This window comes from Lampetra fluviatilis, chromosome 2 (assembly GCF_964198595.1).
Source record: "Lampetra fluviatilis chromosome 2, kcLamFluv1.1, whole genome shotgun sequence".
NCBI classification, from domain to species: Eukaryota; Metazoa; Chordata; class Hyperoartia; order Petromyzontiformes; family Petromyzontidae; genus Lampetra; species Lampetra fluviatilis.
This window is the reverse complement of record NC_136276.1, coordinates 36,861,953-36,879,116: the sequence shown is the minus strand read 5'-3', so window position 1 is coordinate 36,879,116 and position 17,164 is coordinate 36,861,953. Positions and strand designations below refer to the sequence as shown.

General features: G+C 52.4%; 1 protein-coding gene across 6 annotated transcripts in view; it reads right to left on the bottom strand.

Annotated features, from left to right (window-relative positions):
- Nucleotides 1–10,877: 10,877 nt before the first annotated feature.
- Nucleotides 10,878–17,164, bottom strand: part of L3MBTL3 (L3MBTL histone methyl-lysine binding protein 3) — a 44,594-nt gene continuing 38,307 nt past the window's right edge. For all 6 annotated transcript variants that reach the window (XM_078875961.1, XM_078875963.1, XM_078875962.1 and 3 more), the window contains exons 20-23: nucleotides 16,824–16,894; nucleotides 15,035–15,204; nucleotides 14,067–14,129; nucleotides 10,878–13,657 (exon numbers count right to left, since the gene is read on the bottom strand). In XM_078875961.1, the coding sequence (XP_078732087.1) occupies nucleotides 13,526–13,657; nucleotides 14,067–14,129; nucleotides 15,035–15,204; nucleotides 16,824–16,894 (436 nt within the window). In that variant the 3' untranslated portion in view covers nucleotides 10,878–13,525. The remainder of the gene's footprint in view (nucleotides 13,658–14,066; nucleotides 14,130–15,034; nucleotides 15,205–16,823; nucleotides 16,895–17,164) is intronic.

The window sequence follows — 17,164 nt, the reverse complement described above, 5'->3', positions numbered from 1 at the left end:
TTAAAAAAAAATTAAAAAGGGGCATATTTACAACAATGTGCAGGACGTAACCTGTTCATGATTATTAATGAGGGGAGCTGGTCGACGTGGAGTGACGTCACGAGCGTTGCACACAGACATTCTTGGCTCATTATAGTAGCTAATAATAATGGCGGGGGGGGGGGTCCATTTGGAGGGCGTCACCTGCTCATGAATATTAATGAGGGGTGACTAGTTGGTGGAGTGACGTCACGAGCATTAAGGACAGCCATTCCTGGGTGATTATAGTATGTATGCTAAAGTAATAAACTACAAAAGATTTAGAAGTGAGTAGTTTTTCGAGATTTACGATTATACTGTAAATCATATTCTTGGTTCTTTCGGTAAAGTCACGTAGATATAAAACAAAAATCTAAATTAAAAGCAAAATATCCACGACGTTTCGATCGCAATACAAGCACAAGAATTCCTGCAGTCATGAAAGTTTTTATTGTAAATCACTTTCACGAATCAGCCCCCAAATGTAGTCTCCTATCATGTTCTCGTTATATTGTCCTTGGTAGCGGCGTTCAAAGTCCAGCATATCCTGGTGGAAGTGCTCGCCTTGCTCCTCCGAGTACGCTCCCATGTTCTCCTTGAATTATTCAAGATGAGCATCAAGGATATGGACTTTGAGGGACATCCTACAGCCCATTGTGCTGTAGTTCTTCACCAGTCTCAACCAGCTCCACATAGTCTTCGACCTTGTGATTGCCCAGGAAGCCACGAACCACTGCGACAAAGCTGTTCCAAGCCGATTTCTCCCTACTAGTGAGCTTCTTGGGGAATTAATTGCACACCAGGATCTTCTTTATTTGTGGTCCGACGAAGACATTGGCTTTGACCTTTGCCTCAGACAGCTTAGGGAAGAAGTCTTGAAGGTACTTGAAGGCTGCTGACTCCTTATCTACAGCTCTGACAATTTTTTAATAGGGCCCATTTTGATGTGCAGTGGTGGCATCAGCACCGTCGGGGGGTCCACCAGTGGCTCCCACTTGACGTTTTTCCGCCCCACAGAGAACTCGGTCCGCTGCGGCCAGTCCCGCCTGTGGTAGTGCGCCTTGGTGTCCCTGCTGTCCCAAAGGCAAAGATAGCAGGGAAACTTGGTAAAACCGCCTTGGAGACCCATCAGGAATGCCACCATTTTGAAGTCTCCGATGATCTCCCAGCCGTACTCATCATATTTCAAAGCGTCCAGCAAGGTCTTGATGCTGTTGTAATCCTCTGAGGTGCACCGAGTGAGCCAGGGGAACTTGTTACTATTATGGAGCAGCACGGCTTTGAGGCTCCTGGATGAGCTGTCAATGAAGAGGCGCCACTCATTCTGGTTACAGGCGATTCCGATTGCCTCGAACAGACTGATCACATTGTGGCAGAAACAGAGCCCATCTTGACGGGTGAAGAAGCTGCAAAAAAGTTGGTGACGCTTCCTCTTATCTTTGACTTGCACACTTTTATCCAACATGTTCCACTGCTTGAGCCTAGACGTCAAAAGCTCGGCATTGGACTTGGTGAGACCAAGATCTCTGATCAAGTCGTTGAGCTCTTTTTGGTTGGGGTAGTATAGGTTTATCTCAACTCCACCTCTGAAATTGTCATCTGGATCTGTCTTCCTCGCTCTCTGACTTGCTGCTCTCTTCTAAAGACAGCTGCTCTCTCTCCGGAGGAGTGGGTACGGGGAGCTCATGGCAGTGTGGCACCGGGGTGATGGATGAAGGAAGGTCCCGATACGTGATAGCAGGTGCATTCTTGCCAGTCCGACGTTTGGAATGGTCCACCATGCAGAAGTAGCAGTTGCTTGAGTGGTCAGTGGGTTCCCGCCAAATTCTTGGGATAACGAACTTCATGGCTCTTTCCCCTGTGTACCATCCTACAAAAATATTTATTTCACCAATGACTAATGTGTAAGATTCTCGCAACATTTTTCAAATGATATATTTTTTTCAATAACATTAAAAACTCTAGATTTGAAGCTTTCGTGACTGCAATGATTCATATTCTTAGGTTTTTTCGGTAAAGTCACGTAGGTAAAAAATTAAAATTAATAAAAGTAAAATAAAATAAAAATCACGACGTTTCGGAGGCAACACAAGCTTCCGTCTTCAGGTGGAACTCACAGCACGATTGCTGCATCAAGTAAGAGAAATTCCAAGAAAACAGTCCCTTGTATATGAAGTATAGTAAACTACGGCGGGAAACCACTTGACGGGTAGCACACTTTATTCACACTTGGGTTGTCACAATAACACGTGTTGTCACTACAGCTCACGCTACACGTTCCACCTGACACGGGTGGTAACTACTGCTCACACTACACGTTCCACCTGACACGGGTGGTAACTACTGCTCACACTACACGTTCCACCTGACACGGGTGGTAACTACTGCTCACGCTACACGTTCCACCTGACACGGGTGGTAACTACTGCTCACGCTACACGTTCCACCCGGCTACACACACACGGGCATTCCAGCCCCGTAGCATCCGGGGAAACCTCTAGACCCACCCCAGCTTGGGTACGGATCACGACCACTGGGTCCCGTGGCCCGGTCGTCACACGGACGTCCGGCCCCCGGGTCCCAAGGTCCCGCCTCTGAGCCACACAGGGCCCCGGTCCCTACAAGGACAGCAGGACTAGGTGTCTCAGGGCCCTATCTCTTCCTCCTCCGTCTTCCGTCTTCACTGGTCACCAACTTCTCCTCGAGCGCCCGCGTGCACCGCCTTATATAACCCTCCGCTCCAAGGAGACGGAGCCTATGCGGACCGCGATGCGAGCACCCACCCTAACCGACCAATCATCACGCGCTGCCACACGATCCCTTCTTGTGCCAGCGCACATAACCAATCCCCACGCGCTGCCACACGATCCATCACTGTCAGCGCACGTCACCAACACACAGCCAATCACCATCACATAACCCATGACCCCGCGCTGACCTACGATCTCTCACCGTCAGCGCGCGTCACCAACACACAGCCAATCACCACGCGCTACCCCACGATCCTTACTACCAGCGCGTATCACCACTACATCACCCCCCCCCCCCCACATAGCTCGCAGCCGGCCCGGCTGCCAAACAACAACAAACCAACAAAAAAAACCCCACTCCCGAAGTGTGCCCCGTAACACAACAACAACGCAAAACAACAACACAACACAACAAGACAACACAACAACACAACACAACAAGACAACACAACAACAACCTATGTACAAACCGACGAGCAACACAATAAAATTATTCTGAAAAAACGTGTCCAGTGTCTCCTTGACTACCGATCCCCCTTCCGCACGCTCCTTGAACGGGTGATAAAGTGGTCGAGCGGACGGGGAACGTAGTGACGAGACGCTCCGGCCGCGTCGGCCCGCATCCCCACCCCATTTATTCGGTCAGGAAAAGTTGCGCGACATAGCGCGAGTCCGCCTGGCCGGTCCGTCGTACGGAACGAGACGCTGTCGACCGTCCGGTGGCACCGGCAGCCCAGGAAGGCACGGTTCGGGCCTGGAAGAACCGGCCGTGCCCCGGGGATCCGGTCGCCGGTGGTCGGCAGCCGTCAGTTCCCCGACACCTGGGAGCGGATCAGGCGAAAACATGTGAGGATCAGGCGAAGAAATCCCCCTTCCCGGGTCGTCGGTCACATCACCTGCTCGGTCATCACGACACAAAGGAAGGCCATATGGTGGCGAGAACGGTTTTAGCCGGGAGGGGTGAACGTACCACCGGCGCTTTCCCCATTTTATCTGCACACACTGGGGGCGTGCAACCCGCACGACCTCCACGGGTCCCCGCCATGGCTTCAACAATTTAGGTGACGTAGCCAAAGGTGCATGAGGGCAGTGCAGCCAGGCCTTATCGCCCGGTTTCCAATCGTGCACGGACACCTTCCGTGCACGCAAGCGCTCGTTGGCGACTTGCCGAGATCTTGAATTAAGCCGTGCGGCCTCCCGTGCCTCGGCGAGTTTTGCAATGTTAAATTTAATATGGTCGGCCAATTTGGAATTGGGCCGTGGCGCGGAAAGTCCCAGCTGAGTCTCCATGGGCGGATCGGCCTCCCGACCATACATCAGATAAAATGGGGAAAACCCCGTAGCTGCGTGGGGGGCCATTCTATACGCGGCGAGGACCCCCGGGACCTGCAAGTCCCAGTCAACCTGTGCCTCGCACACCTGCTGGCACAACATGGAGGTTAAAGTCCTGTGGAGTCGCTCCACCATCCCGTTAGTCTGTGGGTGGTACGGGGAGGTACGCACCTTTTTAGTACCCAAAAGGTCGCACACCTCCTGCAGCAATTTACTCGAAAAATTCTTTCCCTGGTCGGTCAGCAAGCGTTCGGGAGCCCCCTTGTCCAAGACGTAGCCTTGGACAAAAGCATCCGTCACGGCCGCCGCTGACTGGTTGGCGAGTGGCCACGCCATAGGCCATCGGGTAAAGTATTCCACACCAACCAACAGGTACTTGTTACCCATAGTCGTGACAGGAAAAGGCCCCAAAATATCCAGCGCAACGAGCTCGTTGGTGCGCGAGACCTGAATAGACTGCAGGGGTGGATTCGGCGCAACGGGCGGTGGTTTCCGTTTGGCGCAATCCACACACCCCTTCAGTATATTGACCACATCGCTCCCCATCCCCGGCCAATAATAGTCCCGCTGGATCAGGGCAAGCGTTTTGTTTACCCCCAGATGTAAGAGGCGTTCGTGTGCAGCCAAAACAACTTTGCCCCGCATAGCGTAAGGCACGACGAGTGCGTGCCGCCGGGACATATTGTCCCACCTCATTAGCAGGCCCTGCTTGAGCAGCCAGGAGCCAGCCCGTGTTCTACCCTCCTCGGGACCCCCCGCCCTACGACGCAACGCGAGCAGGGAGCTGTCAGCCATCTGGAGTCGGCCCCACTCAACGAGAGACAGTGAGAGTAGCGAGTCCCTGCCCGTAGGGTTAGCGGGAACGTCAACCATCGGCGCATTCGTGGCCGCGACCAACTCACTCTCGGGCACAGCACCTGGCGGTTTACAGCGCGCCGACCCCATCAAGCACGCACATTCAGGACTAGGCGACAACCGCGACAGGGCATCCGCGTTGGTGTGGCGCAACCCCTTACGGTAAGTGGTCGTAAATTGATAGTCCCGGAGGACTTCCAACCACCGTGACAATTGGCCCGAGGGCTGGGCGACCCTCAATGAATACTGAAGCGCTGCGTGGTCCGTCCGGACCGTAAAATGACGGCCATAGAGATAAGGCCGAAATTGCTGCACAAAAAAAACAATAGCCAGCAACTCGCGACGGGTGACGCAGTAGCACTGTTCCGCAGGCGACAAAACCCTGCTACCATAGGCGACCACCCGTTCAACTCCCCCAACGACCTGTGAGAGCACCCCCCCAATGTCCGTGTTACTAACATCAGTATCCAGCAAGAAGGGACTCGTAAAGTCAGGGTAACGTAAGGGCGGGGCACCCACCAAGGCGTCCCGAAGGGAGCAGAACGCGGCCTCCTCCTCTGGCCCCCATCGAAACCTGACTCCTTTGCCTGTTAGAGCGTGCAAGGGTTTGGCAATGGTGGCGAAATGCTCCACGAATCGGCGGTAGTATGACGCAAAACCAATGAAGCTGCGGACCTCAGAAACCGACGTGGGCGTTGGCCATGAACTGACACAGTTTGTCTTCGCGGGATCGGTGGAGATCCCTGAAGAATCGACAATGTGGCCCAAGTACCTTACGGATTTTCGCAGGTGGCATTTCGCCGGTTTGAACTTTAACTTAGCCGAACGCATCCGCAAGAACACCCCTCTTAATCGCTGGAGGTGTTCCTCAAAGGTTTTACTGAAAACAATGACATCGTCAAGATAAATTAAGCAAGTATCCCATTGCAAACCCGACAAAACCAATTCCATAAGGCGCTGAAACGTCGCGGGAGCGGAGTGGAGTCCCATGGGCAACCGATTAAACTGGAACAGGCCCCCTGGGGTCCGGAATGCTGTCTTAGGTTTAGAATCCCGACAGTAAGTCAAGCGTAGAAAAATACTGCGCCCCGGACAATGCGTCCAGGGACTCGTCCATCCTGGGGAGCGGATACGCGTCGGCCACGGAGATTTTATTCAGGCGACGGAAATCCACACAAAATCGCAAGGAGCCGTCTTGCTTTTTAACCAGAACGATAGGTGCTCCCCACGGACTGGATGAGGGCAAAATAATGTCGGCCGTCAGCATGTCATTGACGGCCGATTGAACGTGTTCCTTCTCGGCAGGACTCAGCCGGAAGGGATTCTGCCGGACTGGTGCTGCATCGCCTGTTTCAATGTGGTGGCGTAACAGGTCCGTGCACCCAATATCATATTTGTGCGTGCTGAACACATCGGAAAATTCGATCAGCAGAGCGCGCAGCGCACCCAATTGCACCCTTGACAAATCACTCGAGTCCGCACACAGCGAATCGACCCATTCAAGGTCATCACCCGATGCAATTTTCTGCGCCGGGACGGGAACAACATGTGCAACAAGGCGCTCTTCTGCAGGGACCCGTGCCGCGTGAGCAAGCACGGTGCCCTGCGGAATAATGGCCGGCCTAGAACCCGCGTTTAACACCATAACGAACGGGTCCCCGTCAGCCCGAACCAACGTTTGAGCCACCGCCAAATCCAGACCCCCGACGGCTCTATTCGATGGACCCAAAAGCACGCCTTGTCCCGCAGTCTCCCCACCCAATGGCTTCCGCAACCGGAGGGGTATCAACTTCTGCGAACCCGGGGGCACGTGCACCGTCTGTGTCGCTAGCGCTTGGATCGTCGCGCACGCCGTCCGTATTTCAGTAGGGTTAGACATAAAAGAAATACGGCGACCCAATGGCAGCTCAATACAACGTTGATCCACGAGAATTTTAATGGACATCTTAGCCAAAAAATCTGTGCCCAACATACAAGGAACCGCTAGGGAAGAGGAGGTCCTGCCAATTTAATATCACCTATGGAAATGGACGCCCGAATCTGACCAATAATACCCAATGAGCCCCCATTTGTCGCGTAAAATGGCACGTCCACCGGAAGCAGAGGTCGACATTGGACGGGGAGAATGTTATAAATGAGGTCTGAAATTATAGTGGCCGACGCTCCCGTGTCCACCAACACCCTGACCTCGACCCCGTCTATGAAACCCGTAACGACCGACGAACCCGCCGCCGCGGCCACAATTCTGTGGCACAACTCGGACCATTTAATGTCCCCGTCGCCCCGTACGAACCCCCCTCTCCGAACTGATTCCCCGACCCCCAATCGCCCATCCTCCGCCGCAAAGCGACGGCCCATGTGTGTCGTGTATGTAGGCCGAGCATGTGAAGTGCCGCGACTTGCCGGGGGTAGGTGGGACGACTTGGGGCCATGGTCGTCGTCCAGCCGAGGTCCCGTGGCGCACTGACGTGGAGCGCGGCACCCGGACGCCACGTGGCCCCGAAGGCCGCAGTTGTAGCACGTGATGAGGGACGTCGGAGGTCTCGGTTGCTCCAGCTTGCGGGTCGATCGCAGAGGCGAGCGACCCCCCGACCTCCAATCCCCCGGTCGTGCAGCTGTGAACGCCTCCTCCCGTGGGCGAACGACCTGGGGCTCGGTGACCACCGGGCCCGGAGCTGAGACCCCGGCAGCAGTGCAGACGACCACTTGTTTCCGCTGCAGGACCTCGTGCGCTTGAATACTCGTTGCAACACGCAACGAACATATATCCACTTCGTCGGCTGTGTTGATGGGGACCCCCAGGTCCTGTGCCAACTTGAGCAGTTGTTCCAAAACCATAGCGTCCTACCCCTCCTCGTCCATACGAGGGAACGCGGCATCGGCGAGGGCCAGCAACGCCGTGCGGTAGGCGAGCGCGGTCTCCGTTGTCTGCCTTCCGTCGGCCGTAAAATAGGTGGCGGCAGGCCGAAGGTGGTCCGTAAACTTTGGCCATGAGGCCCAGCGCAGCCTTGAGCGTGGAGCGCGCCGATCTCGATGCGGACCCGAAGGCCGCGAGCGCGTCGTCGTCCAACATGGCCGGCAGTGCCCGCAGCGCCGTAGCGTCGGACCAGGCCGACATCTCTTGATGCGCCAGGAACCTCCGTTGGAATGCGCCCCAGTCCCCGCCGTCCGCCTTGAAGGCTGTCAACGTGGGAAGGCGCTGCTGGAAGATGAAGTCGTCCTCCGCCACGTGGCTCTCCCCCGCCGCACCGTCGGTCTGCAAAATGGCGGCCCCTATGGTAGGTGGAAGATGGCGGCCCGCAGCGCGCGCCGATGACGTAAGCGGCCGCGCTTGGAGGACCCCCGCCACGTGGTGCTCGCCATTCCCGCCAAAAGATGTCCGCTCGGTAGAAATGGCGGGAACTGCAAAGTAATTTTGGCGGGAATCAGCGAGGCGAGTCTTTTGAATGTCCGCCGACGTCCCCGCTCCTCCCGACATGGTGATCTCCGCCAGGATGGACGCCGCGGCGAGTAGCAGCTCCGCCAGGCGGGAGTGCGCCTCGCGGAGTCCGGCATCAGCCCCCAGCCGCTCGTCTGGCGGCCATGAGGGGTCCTGTGGCGCAGGCATCTCCTCCTCTTCTCCCCCCGATGCCTGCTGGCCCGCGTCGTCGTGGTTATCCTCGCGGTCAATCTCGTGAGTCCGATGAGTCTTCCTGGTATCCATGCCTGGAAGACTTTCACTCCTGATGCCAGTTGAAGTATAGTAAACTACGGCGGGAAACCACTTGACGGGTAGCACACTTTATTCACACTTGGGTTGTCACAATAACACGTATTGTCACTACAGCTCACGCTACACGTTTCACCTGACACGGGTGGTAACTACTGCTCACACTACACGTTCCACCTGACACGGGTGGTAACTACTGCTCACGCTACACGTTCCACCTGACACGGGTGGTAACTACTGCCTACTGCTCACGCTACACGTTCCACCCGGCTACACACACACGGGCATTCCAGCCCCGTAGCATCCGGGGAAACCTCTAGACCCACCCCAGCTTGGGTACGGATCACGACCACTGGGTCCCGTGGCCCGGTCCTCACACGGACGTCCGGCCCCCGGGTCCCAAGGTCCCGCCTCTGAGCCACACAGGGCCCCGGTCCCTACAAGGACAGCGGGACTAGGTGTCTCAGGGCCCTTTCTCTTCCTCCTCCGTCTTCCGTCTTCACTGGTCACCAACTTCTCCTCGAGCGCCCGCGCGCACCGCCTTATATAACCCTCCGCTCCAAGGAGACGGAGCCTATGCAGACCGCGATGCGAGCACCCACCCTAACCGACCAATCATCACGCGCTGCCACACGATCCCTTCTTGTGCCAGCGCACATAACCAATCCCCACGCGCTGCCACACGATCCATCACTGTCAGCGCGCGTCACCAACACACAGCCAATCACCATCACATAACCCATGACCCCGCGCTGACCTACGATCCCTCACCGTCAGCGCGCGTCACCAACACACAGCCAATCACCACGCGCTACCCCACGATCCTTACTACCAGCGCGTATCACCACTACATATATATACTGGTTGAGGGTGGGAGGAGCCAAGGCAGGCACCTGGATATTATTATTGTGAGGTTCGGTGCAGCTGAAGCACGCTGCTAGGAATGAGCCTTTGTTGTGTAGACTGGTTAAGGCTGTCACGTGGCTTGGGCAGGACTGGGTTCAGGCTGTCACGTGGCTTGGGCAGGACTGGGTTAAGGCTGTCACGTGGCTTGGGCAGGACTGGGTTAAGGCTGTCACGTGGCTTGGGCAGGACTGGGTTAAGGCTGTCACGTGGTTTGGGCAGGCCTGGGTTAAGGCTGTCACGTGGCTTGGGCAGGACTGGGTTAAGGCTGTCACGTGGCTTGGGCAGGACTGGGTTAAGGCTGTCACGTGGCTTGGGCAGGACTGGGTTCAGGCTGTCACGTGGCTTGGGCAGGACTGGGTTCAGGCTGTCACGTGGCTTGGGCAGGACTGGATTAAGGCTGTCACGTGGCTTGGGCAGGACTGGGTTCAGGCTGTCACGTGGCTTGGGCAGGACTGGGTTAAGGCTGTCACGTGGCTTGGCCAGGACTGGGTTAAGGCTGTCACGTGGCTTGGGCAGGACTGGGTTAAGGCTGTCACGTGGCTTGGGCAGGACTGAGTTCAGGCTGTCACGTGGCTTGGGCAGGACTGGGTTCAGGCTGTCACGTGGCTTGGGCAGGACACATCACACGATGGCCGATGGACGAGGCTGGGCATGGAATGGGAGCCAAAGTCGAGAAGACGCCCACGAGTGCAACCACCGTGGAGATGGAGCAGTGAGATCAGCTATGAGGCAGGAGATGAAACGTGACATCACAGGACCATTCAGCAGTGGAATGAAAATGTCTCAGGACGATGAGTCTCAAAGTATAATTGGATTATAATTGCCTGATAATGCTGATGGTAGTTATGACTACAACACAATCCACAACAGCACAATTGTACAACAAAAAACACTACGGTAGTGGAGGAATTGTATGCAGATGTCTAGAGATAAGAAAAATATACATTTGCCATGATTTTTGATTTCAGATAAGAGATGTGGCTCTTGATGAAGATGTCCTTCATTTCATTTACTACATCATAAATTAATTTATTGAAAAACTAACAGGAACGTGTGCACATTTACTCTAATGATAAGTGTGATACATGGTAAAGGAGGTATCATTTTTCATCTAATTCATTTTTCAAACGGTTTTAATGAAATAAACATGGTTTGAAACACAAACTGTGAACCCATGGACTGTATATCTTTGAAAATAATCCAGTTTTCAAGTTATTGTTACTATTCTGTCCGCTCTTTTGTTACAAAATCACAAGAGAATTTAAGAAAAAATCTATCGGGAGCATAACCCACACGTAAACCAACACTTGCCATCATCATTATTTAATGCAAAGACAGATCCACCACCAGGTCACAACCGCCACGTCGCCTATACAACCGTCCGTCGCGCTCCTTAGCACCATGTATACGAGAGGGTTTTGATTAAGAGGCTCGGAGGGTCGCGAAAGCAGGCACACAGCCCGCGACTCCCGCGCGCACCAGCGGGATCCACCACGTCGACACAGCGACCGCACCAGGGCCAGTGTTGGGCCAGCGACGGCCGATTTTGGTCAAGACGCATTCACTGCACTACAATGGCTCAATATACATCACTACTGGTAAGTGGATTTCATTGACCCAGCATTGGCTGCCATCGGTCAACACAGACCCTAACACTGGATGAAATTTGGCCCACAAGTGATAGCCCCCCCCCCCCCGTGTATTGTGGGCCCACCACAAAAGCGGAGGTGGATCTTGTTCCCTGCGAGTAGCAGAGAACACGTGAAAACACCGTCTGTTCCGAGACCCCACTAGCATCAGTTTTATGCGCTAATTCCAACGGCGAATGTGAATTATCTTATTTTATATTTATCGAGCATCTTAGCTCAAGCCGATATACATCGTTAAAAAGCTGTAAGAAAATGACTGATTTAGATGTTGTGGACGTGCAAGGGCCATGGAATGAGTGACGGTAACAGAGGTAATATAGGGGTCACAAAAGGGCACAGGAGTGGAGGGGTGAGCGGAGGAATTGGTAATAAAAGAAAAGGTGAACATTACGAGAGGAATCAAATGAGGTGAAGGAGGGGGACTGCTTAATGTGCAGGGGAAGTTGATTCCAGTGGAGGGGTGCAAAGAGTGAGAAAGATCGAAAACGGCCACCTTTGTCTCACCAGCCCCAGTGGCCAAGTAACAGGAGGGACAGAGAGACAGAGAAGATGGTGAACGAAGAGAGGGGACATAAAAAGAGATGATGGAGGCGAGATGAGGAGGGGAGCAAGGCCATGGAGAGAATTGAAGGCGAGTGTAAGGGATTTGAAAAGACAGCGGTGCAGTCAACCGGAAGCCAGGAAAGTTGTGATGGGTAAATGGGAGACTGAAAATAACCCACACGGAAGTAGTTTTTAATTTGGGGAGTGAGAGCATAGGCAGGGAAGCAAATGGTCAAGCAAGGTGACCTTTGTCGTGTTTTGTTTAGGTAGATTTGTAATCCGTGCAGCAGCAGTGGCAGCGGCCGGTGAAAACGCACCTGGAGGCGATACGCGAACACGGGACGGGTTTATATTTCTGCCGTAATACCATTTGCAAAGGGCAGCGATTTACATTAAATAAAGAAATAAAATGATGAGCAGGGAGCCACGAGCTCGGCTCCCCAGGGTCACCCCCCCCCCCACCAGCTTCTTCCACCGAACCAGCCCTGATGCTCATTTAGTCGCATAATTCAAGAACACCGCGGCACCCATGTGCATAACGATGCAAACCAACCCACACCCCGCATTTCCATGAATCGTCAAATTCTGGTGCACGAATCGGAAGAGGGCGAGGAACGATTTATTGACGTAAGTGCAGCACCCCCTATTGGCTGCAGAGGTCATGTGACCCTATTACCACAAGAACTGAAAATAATTCTGAGACACATGATTTTATTCTTGTACCACGAGCATAATAATCAATTTTAATGAGTGAACCGGAAGCATCGTTAGCGACGCATAATGCGGACACCAACGTTGCTGTCATCAATGCAGGGATTCTCAAGCAGAGGCTGGTGGAACCCGAGGGGAACACAGATCATACTCGGGAACAGGGTCACCAAAGGATAAATAAGGGGTCCCAAGATGATTCTCAGAGCACCTATAAAGAAAGGTGTGCAATCCTAGAAAGGTTGGAAACCTCTTAACTGTACAATACTTAGAAGTGCAAAAGCTATGAATTGTAATTCGTTTTTGTTGTACAAATCTCAAACGTCGCACGTAACAATCGCAGCAAGGCCGATTCCACTTCCCAAAGGCCCAACTTGTACATTGTGAAATACCGGCAAACAGGGAAACTAGCGTTTGTACACTTAGGCGGTTTGCATATTGTGATAATGGAATACTAGTAAAGGATACGACCGACTTAAAATGAAATCAAACAGATTCTCGAAAAATCTAAAAGCAAAACACCTCAGCTATACATTATTGCTGAAAACTGTACAGATGCATCGTGCACGCGACCTCCTATCCGTTATGGGCAACGCTGTACACACGCACACACACGCTCGCTCACGGCAAAACCAGTCACCGATTTCATTCTGCATATGGTGAAAACCGGCATAGAGGATGTATGCTCTTGTAAACAAGTTTGATGCAAACGTCTTGATGTGTAGCACCCTCGACAACTCAACAACGCTCTCCCTTCTCTTCACTCGGTCTCCACTGTCTCCTTGGCTTGTTCCAAATTATTCCCACGAGCAGTCACGCTTGGCCTCTCGGCATTGGGCCAAACGTCACCAAAATACCGGCGAATCAAGTTCCGTGGGCTCCGGTAGCTTCGGTGAATCCAGTGACTCGGATAGGCAGCGAGCGTATAATTCTGTGTTCGGCCCACGTGAGCGAGCGAGCGTGCCGTAGGGTGGGTTTGGGGGGCGAGTGTTTTGTTCCAAGTGGTAACGCCATGCTCTGGACTGGGTGGACCGAGGAGGCAGAGGATGAGGTCGTTAAGCGCAGGTGTCCGAGTTCTTGAACATGAGGATGGAGTTGTAGATCTTGAGCGCCGGGCCCAACTTGATGCTCATGATCCTCACTAGATCCGTCTGGTTGAGCAGCAGCAGCGCCTGCCCGTCAATTTGCTGTCACAAGCACGGCGCGCGCGAAAAACAAATCACATGCACGTGCGCTGCTGGGAGTTTGTTGGAGTTTGCACTGCCCGTGAATCACACAGACATACCGAGTATGGTACTGGGTGCGTTCATGTGATATCGATTGTACATCGGTGATTGCAGAGGCCAGCCACGGCGCAGAGCTGCAAGGGGCACCGAAGATAAGTGCGGAGAACGCAAGTTTTTTAAATCCAGTTTTACTGATGCTCACGTTATTGATTAATGTAGGAATAAAGGTTATTCATTACTGGCCTGACACAGCACAAATATGTGGCCGAATTCGTGAAGGCCACTTCCCTGATAGGCCAGGCTCTCGGCCGGAGGAACGCAACGGAGTGGGTGCTTAGATTTCCTGGCGCAGAGCGACGCAGCTACTCACCTGCTCGTGAAACATGCGTGCCTGCTCCTGGCATCCAGGCAGCGTCTTGATGAAGCTCGCCACCTGACAAGAGCGAGGACGGTGAAAGCGTCATCAAGGGGGTGGGGAGGGAGGTGGGCGATGGGTTGTGCAGTGAAAGTTCCCGAGAGAAACCACAAAACTGGCAGCGGTTAGGCTCTATCTGCGGCCAGAAGTGAACTTTGTCTTTCGTAAGCCATGTAAGAAACAGTTTATATAAATGTCATAGTTGAATGTTAAAGTTCTTTAACCAATCGAAGGCGGCAGTAGATGCTGTATCGATTGCAGCGATACCACCATTGTGTGCATGGATGGTGTACTCGTCAGTGATGTGTTTGATGTTGAACTAAGCCCACACGCTACAAGCGATGTGTTTATGTGGTCAGATTACCGAACGTTGGCAGCTGCCATCTATTCCGTTCAGTTTCTTGTCGTGTTTGCTTGCTTTTGACATTACCTCAAATCTTTTTCTTGCCTAGATGATTGTGGGCTTAGTTCCCTCTGAACCCCGATCATTGTGGTATGTCATGTTCCAGGAGTGCGGTGTGAGATGTGTAAGAAGTCCATAGCGTGGTTCTTAATCGGCAAGCGACGACGGAAGAAACTACCAGTGCGGAAATTCAACTCTATCATATTGTGCCAAGCACGCCGCCTGATTTGATTAAATTTCCGTTTTTTCCCATCGAATTTGAATTCTCGATGCTAATATCCTAATCGTAACATTAGCAGTTAATTTCCATACACGGTAAATATTATATCACTTAACTTCCTATGTATGTATATCGGGAGATTAACCAATTTTAATAATTGAGCTGATGCATCGTTACTTGCCCAAGTAGTTGAGCAGTGAGTTGTCATGTTGTTTTGCATGAGGCCTGTGCGGTGCGGTGGCTCAGTGGGGTGCGGTAGAGATTAGTGCGGCTGTTTATCGCGTGCATCGTCGTCGCCACCTCTTCCGTGCCCCAGGACGCCACGCGGCTCGCCGTGAGCCCCGCCACCTCTGGCAGCAGCTTGCCGTGCTGCTGCCAGACGAGCGGCAGCTCGCGCGCCGGATGCGCCGAGAGCGCCGACATGAAGACGGACTGGTGCAGTGTCTGCTGCAGACAGTGCTCCTCTCGCTCTGCACACGCACACGTGGACACTTGTAACATCCTGCAGAGATATTCCTCGTCCGTAATGGATGCACAGACAAAGCCAGCAAGACACACAGACATAACTCACACGAGGATAGACCGCACCGAGCGTACAAGCCACGCATGTACCGGCACACAGACGCACATGGACGTGCCTCTACCACACAGACAGAAACAGATACACCGAGCACAATGCACACTTAGAGACAGGGTTTAATTTCACACTCAATATTGACAATCAAACGCAAGTTTTTTTTTAACCACATGAGAACTCACAAGACCAAGATGGGCTGTACTTGTATACATGCACTGGTGTCGATGTTTTCAAAGCAGGTACTAATGACCTGTGTTTAAGTTAATCCAACACAACAATCTCGAAGTGTCATTGTCGAGAATGTTCATCACGTGATAATGCCTCCCTTCTCATGTTTTTGCCTCCACACATCATATCAGCTGCAAGGCCTTCTGGGAGTGCATCTTATCAACAGCATTGGATCAACGCAATCAAATTCTGGACCAGTTTCGACATTCAGGGTCTCATCAGCAGAGTTGGGTGTGCTTCAACCAATGCTGGTGAATCACCTGATGTTGGTGAATCACCTGATGTTCATAGGCAAGGGACCTTTCTATAAGATATGGGTTCTAGTTCATCTGCTCCGCTTATATTCGACATAAACCACCACGTAACCGAAGCCTGGCCACAAACTCTGTTGTTATAAGATGGCAAAAAACAAGATTGTGGTAAAGTGCATTCATCCATGACACTTCTCATCCCGCAACAATCTGGCATCCACCTACGTTGAACATCTCTTTCCTCTATTCAAGCCCCTCAAGATACATGCAACATTTCCTTTATTCCCTTTATTTACATGTTTACTTGCTTTAAACACGCAGGCTTTCGCGACCAATATCATCCATAACATAGATTGTTTTGGGTTAGATCGCGTGAATATAAATGTATCGTTAAACATGCCACCACCCGACACAGGGAGAGCAAGTCCACAACATTTATGATTGGAGTACTGGATTTGCTCTCCAACACACCGGTGTGCTGTAATAGTAACGAATTGGTATGTTCTGTTTAGGTGACAAACCTTACTAATTGGCTGTTTCGGATGGTGGCGGGTTTAACGACACATTTATATTTACGCGATTTAACCACAAAAAATTACTGTGTTTGACTTTGTACCCCAGCTTTGCTTAAAAATACAATATTTCAGTTTCAAATGACACGTGATAAACCTAGCAGAGATAAATAACAGCCGCCATTCGCCACGAAATCACCACTGCTTGTGCCAGGCTATGTACATTTTAAGGCCACATGAAGTGTCGAATGCCCGCTGACAGGAGGTCACGGGACAGACCCAGGTGCCATGGGTTTACTGAGATGGCTGGCAGATGCACCACGTGTGCCCTCTACTTTGCCATGACACACCTAGCACACACACATGGCACGCCTGGCACATATACACACATCGCACAAAGAGACACCTGGCACAGAGATACACCTGCACATAGACACACCTGGCACGCGAACACACCATGAGCTACAGATGAACTGTAGGTTTACAGAGTCAACTGGCGGTGGTGGTAGTGGTGGTGCTACCTTTGGCTTCACGCTGCTGTGCCAGTTCCTGCTCACGCTTGAGCTTCAAGTATTTTGGCGGACGGCCAACCCTGCGAAATAACCACCGCTCGCTCGTTTATTAGCTCATTAGCGACGTTCTCCCGCAGCAGTAAAAAAAAAGTTGACAGAGCACAATCGCTAGGAGCACTCTAATTGTTAAGCGAGCTCGCTCTTCCATAATAAATTATAATTATTATTTAAACGTCCACAATCAGGATCGTAAAACCACGGGTGGTCTGATGATACATTTTCCATCCGCTGCACTGTGCATCACCGCGTCATTCTTATGGGGAATATTAAAAACCCATTTGCCCGTGGAA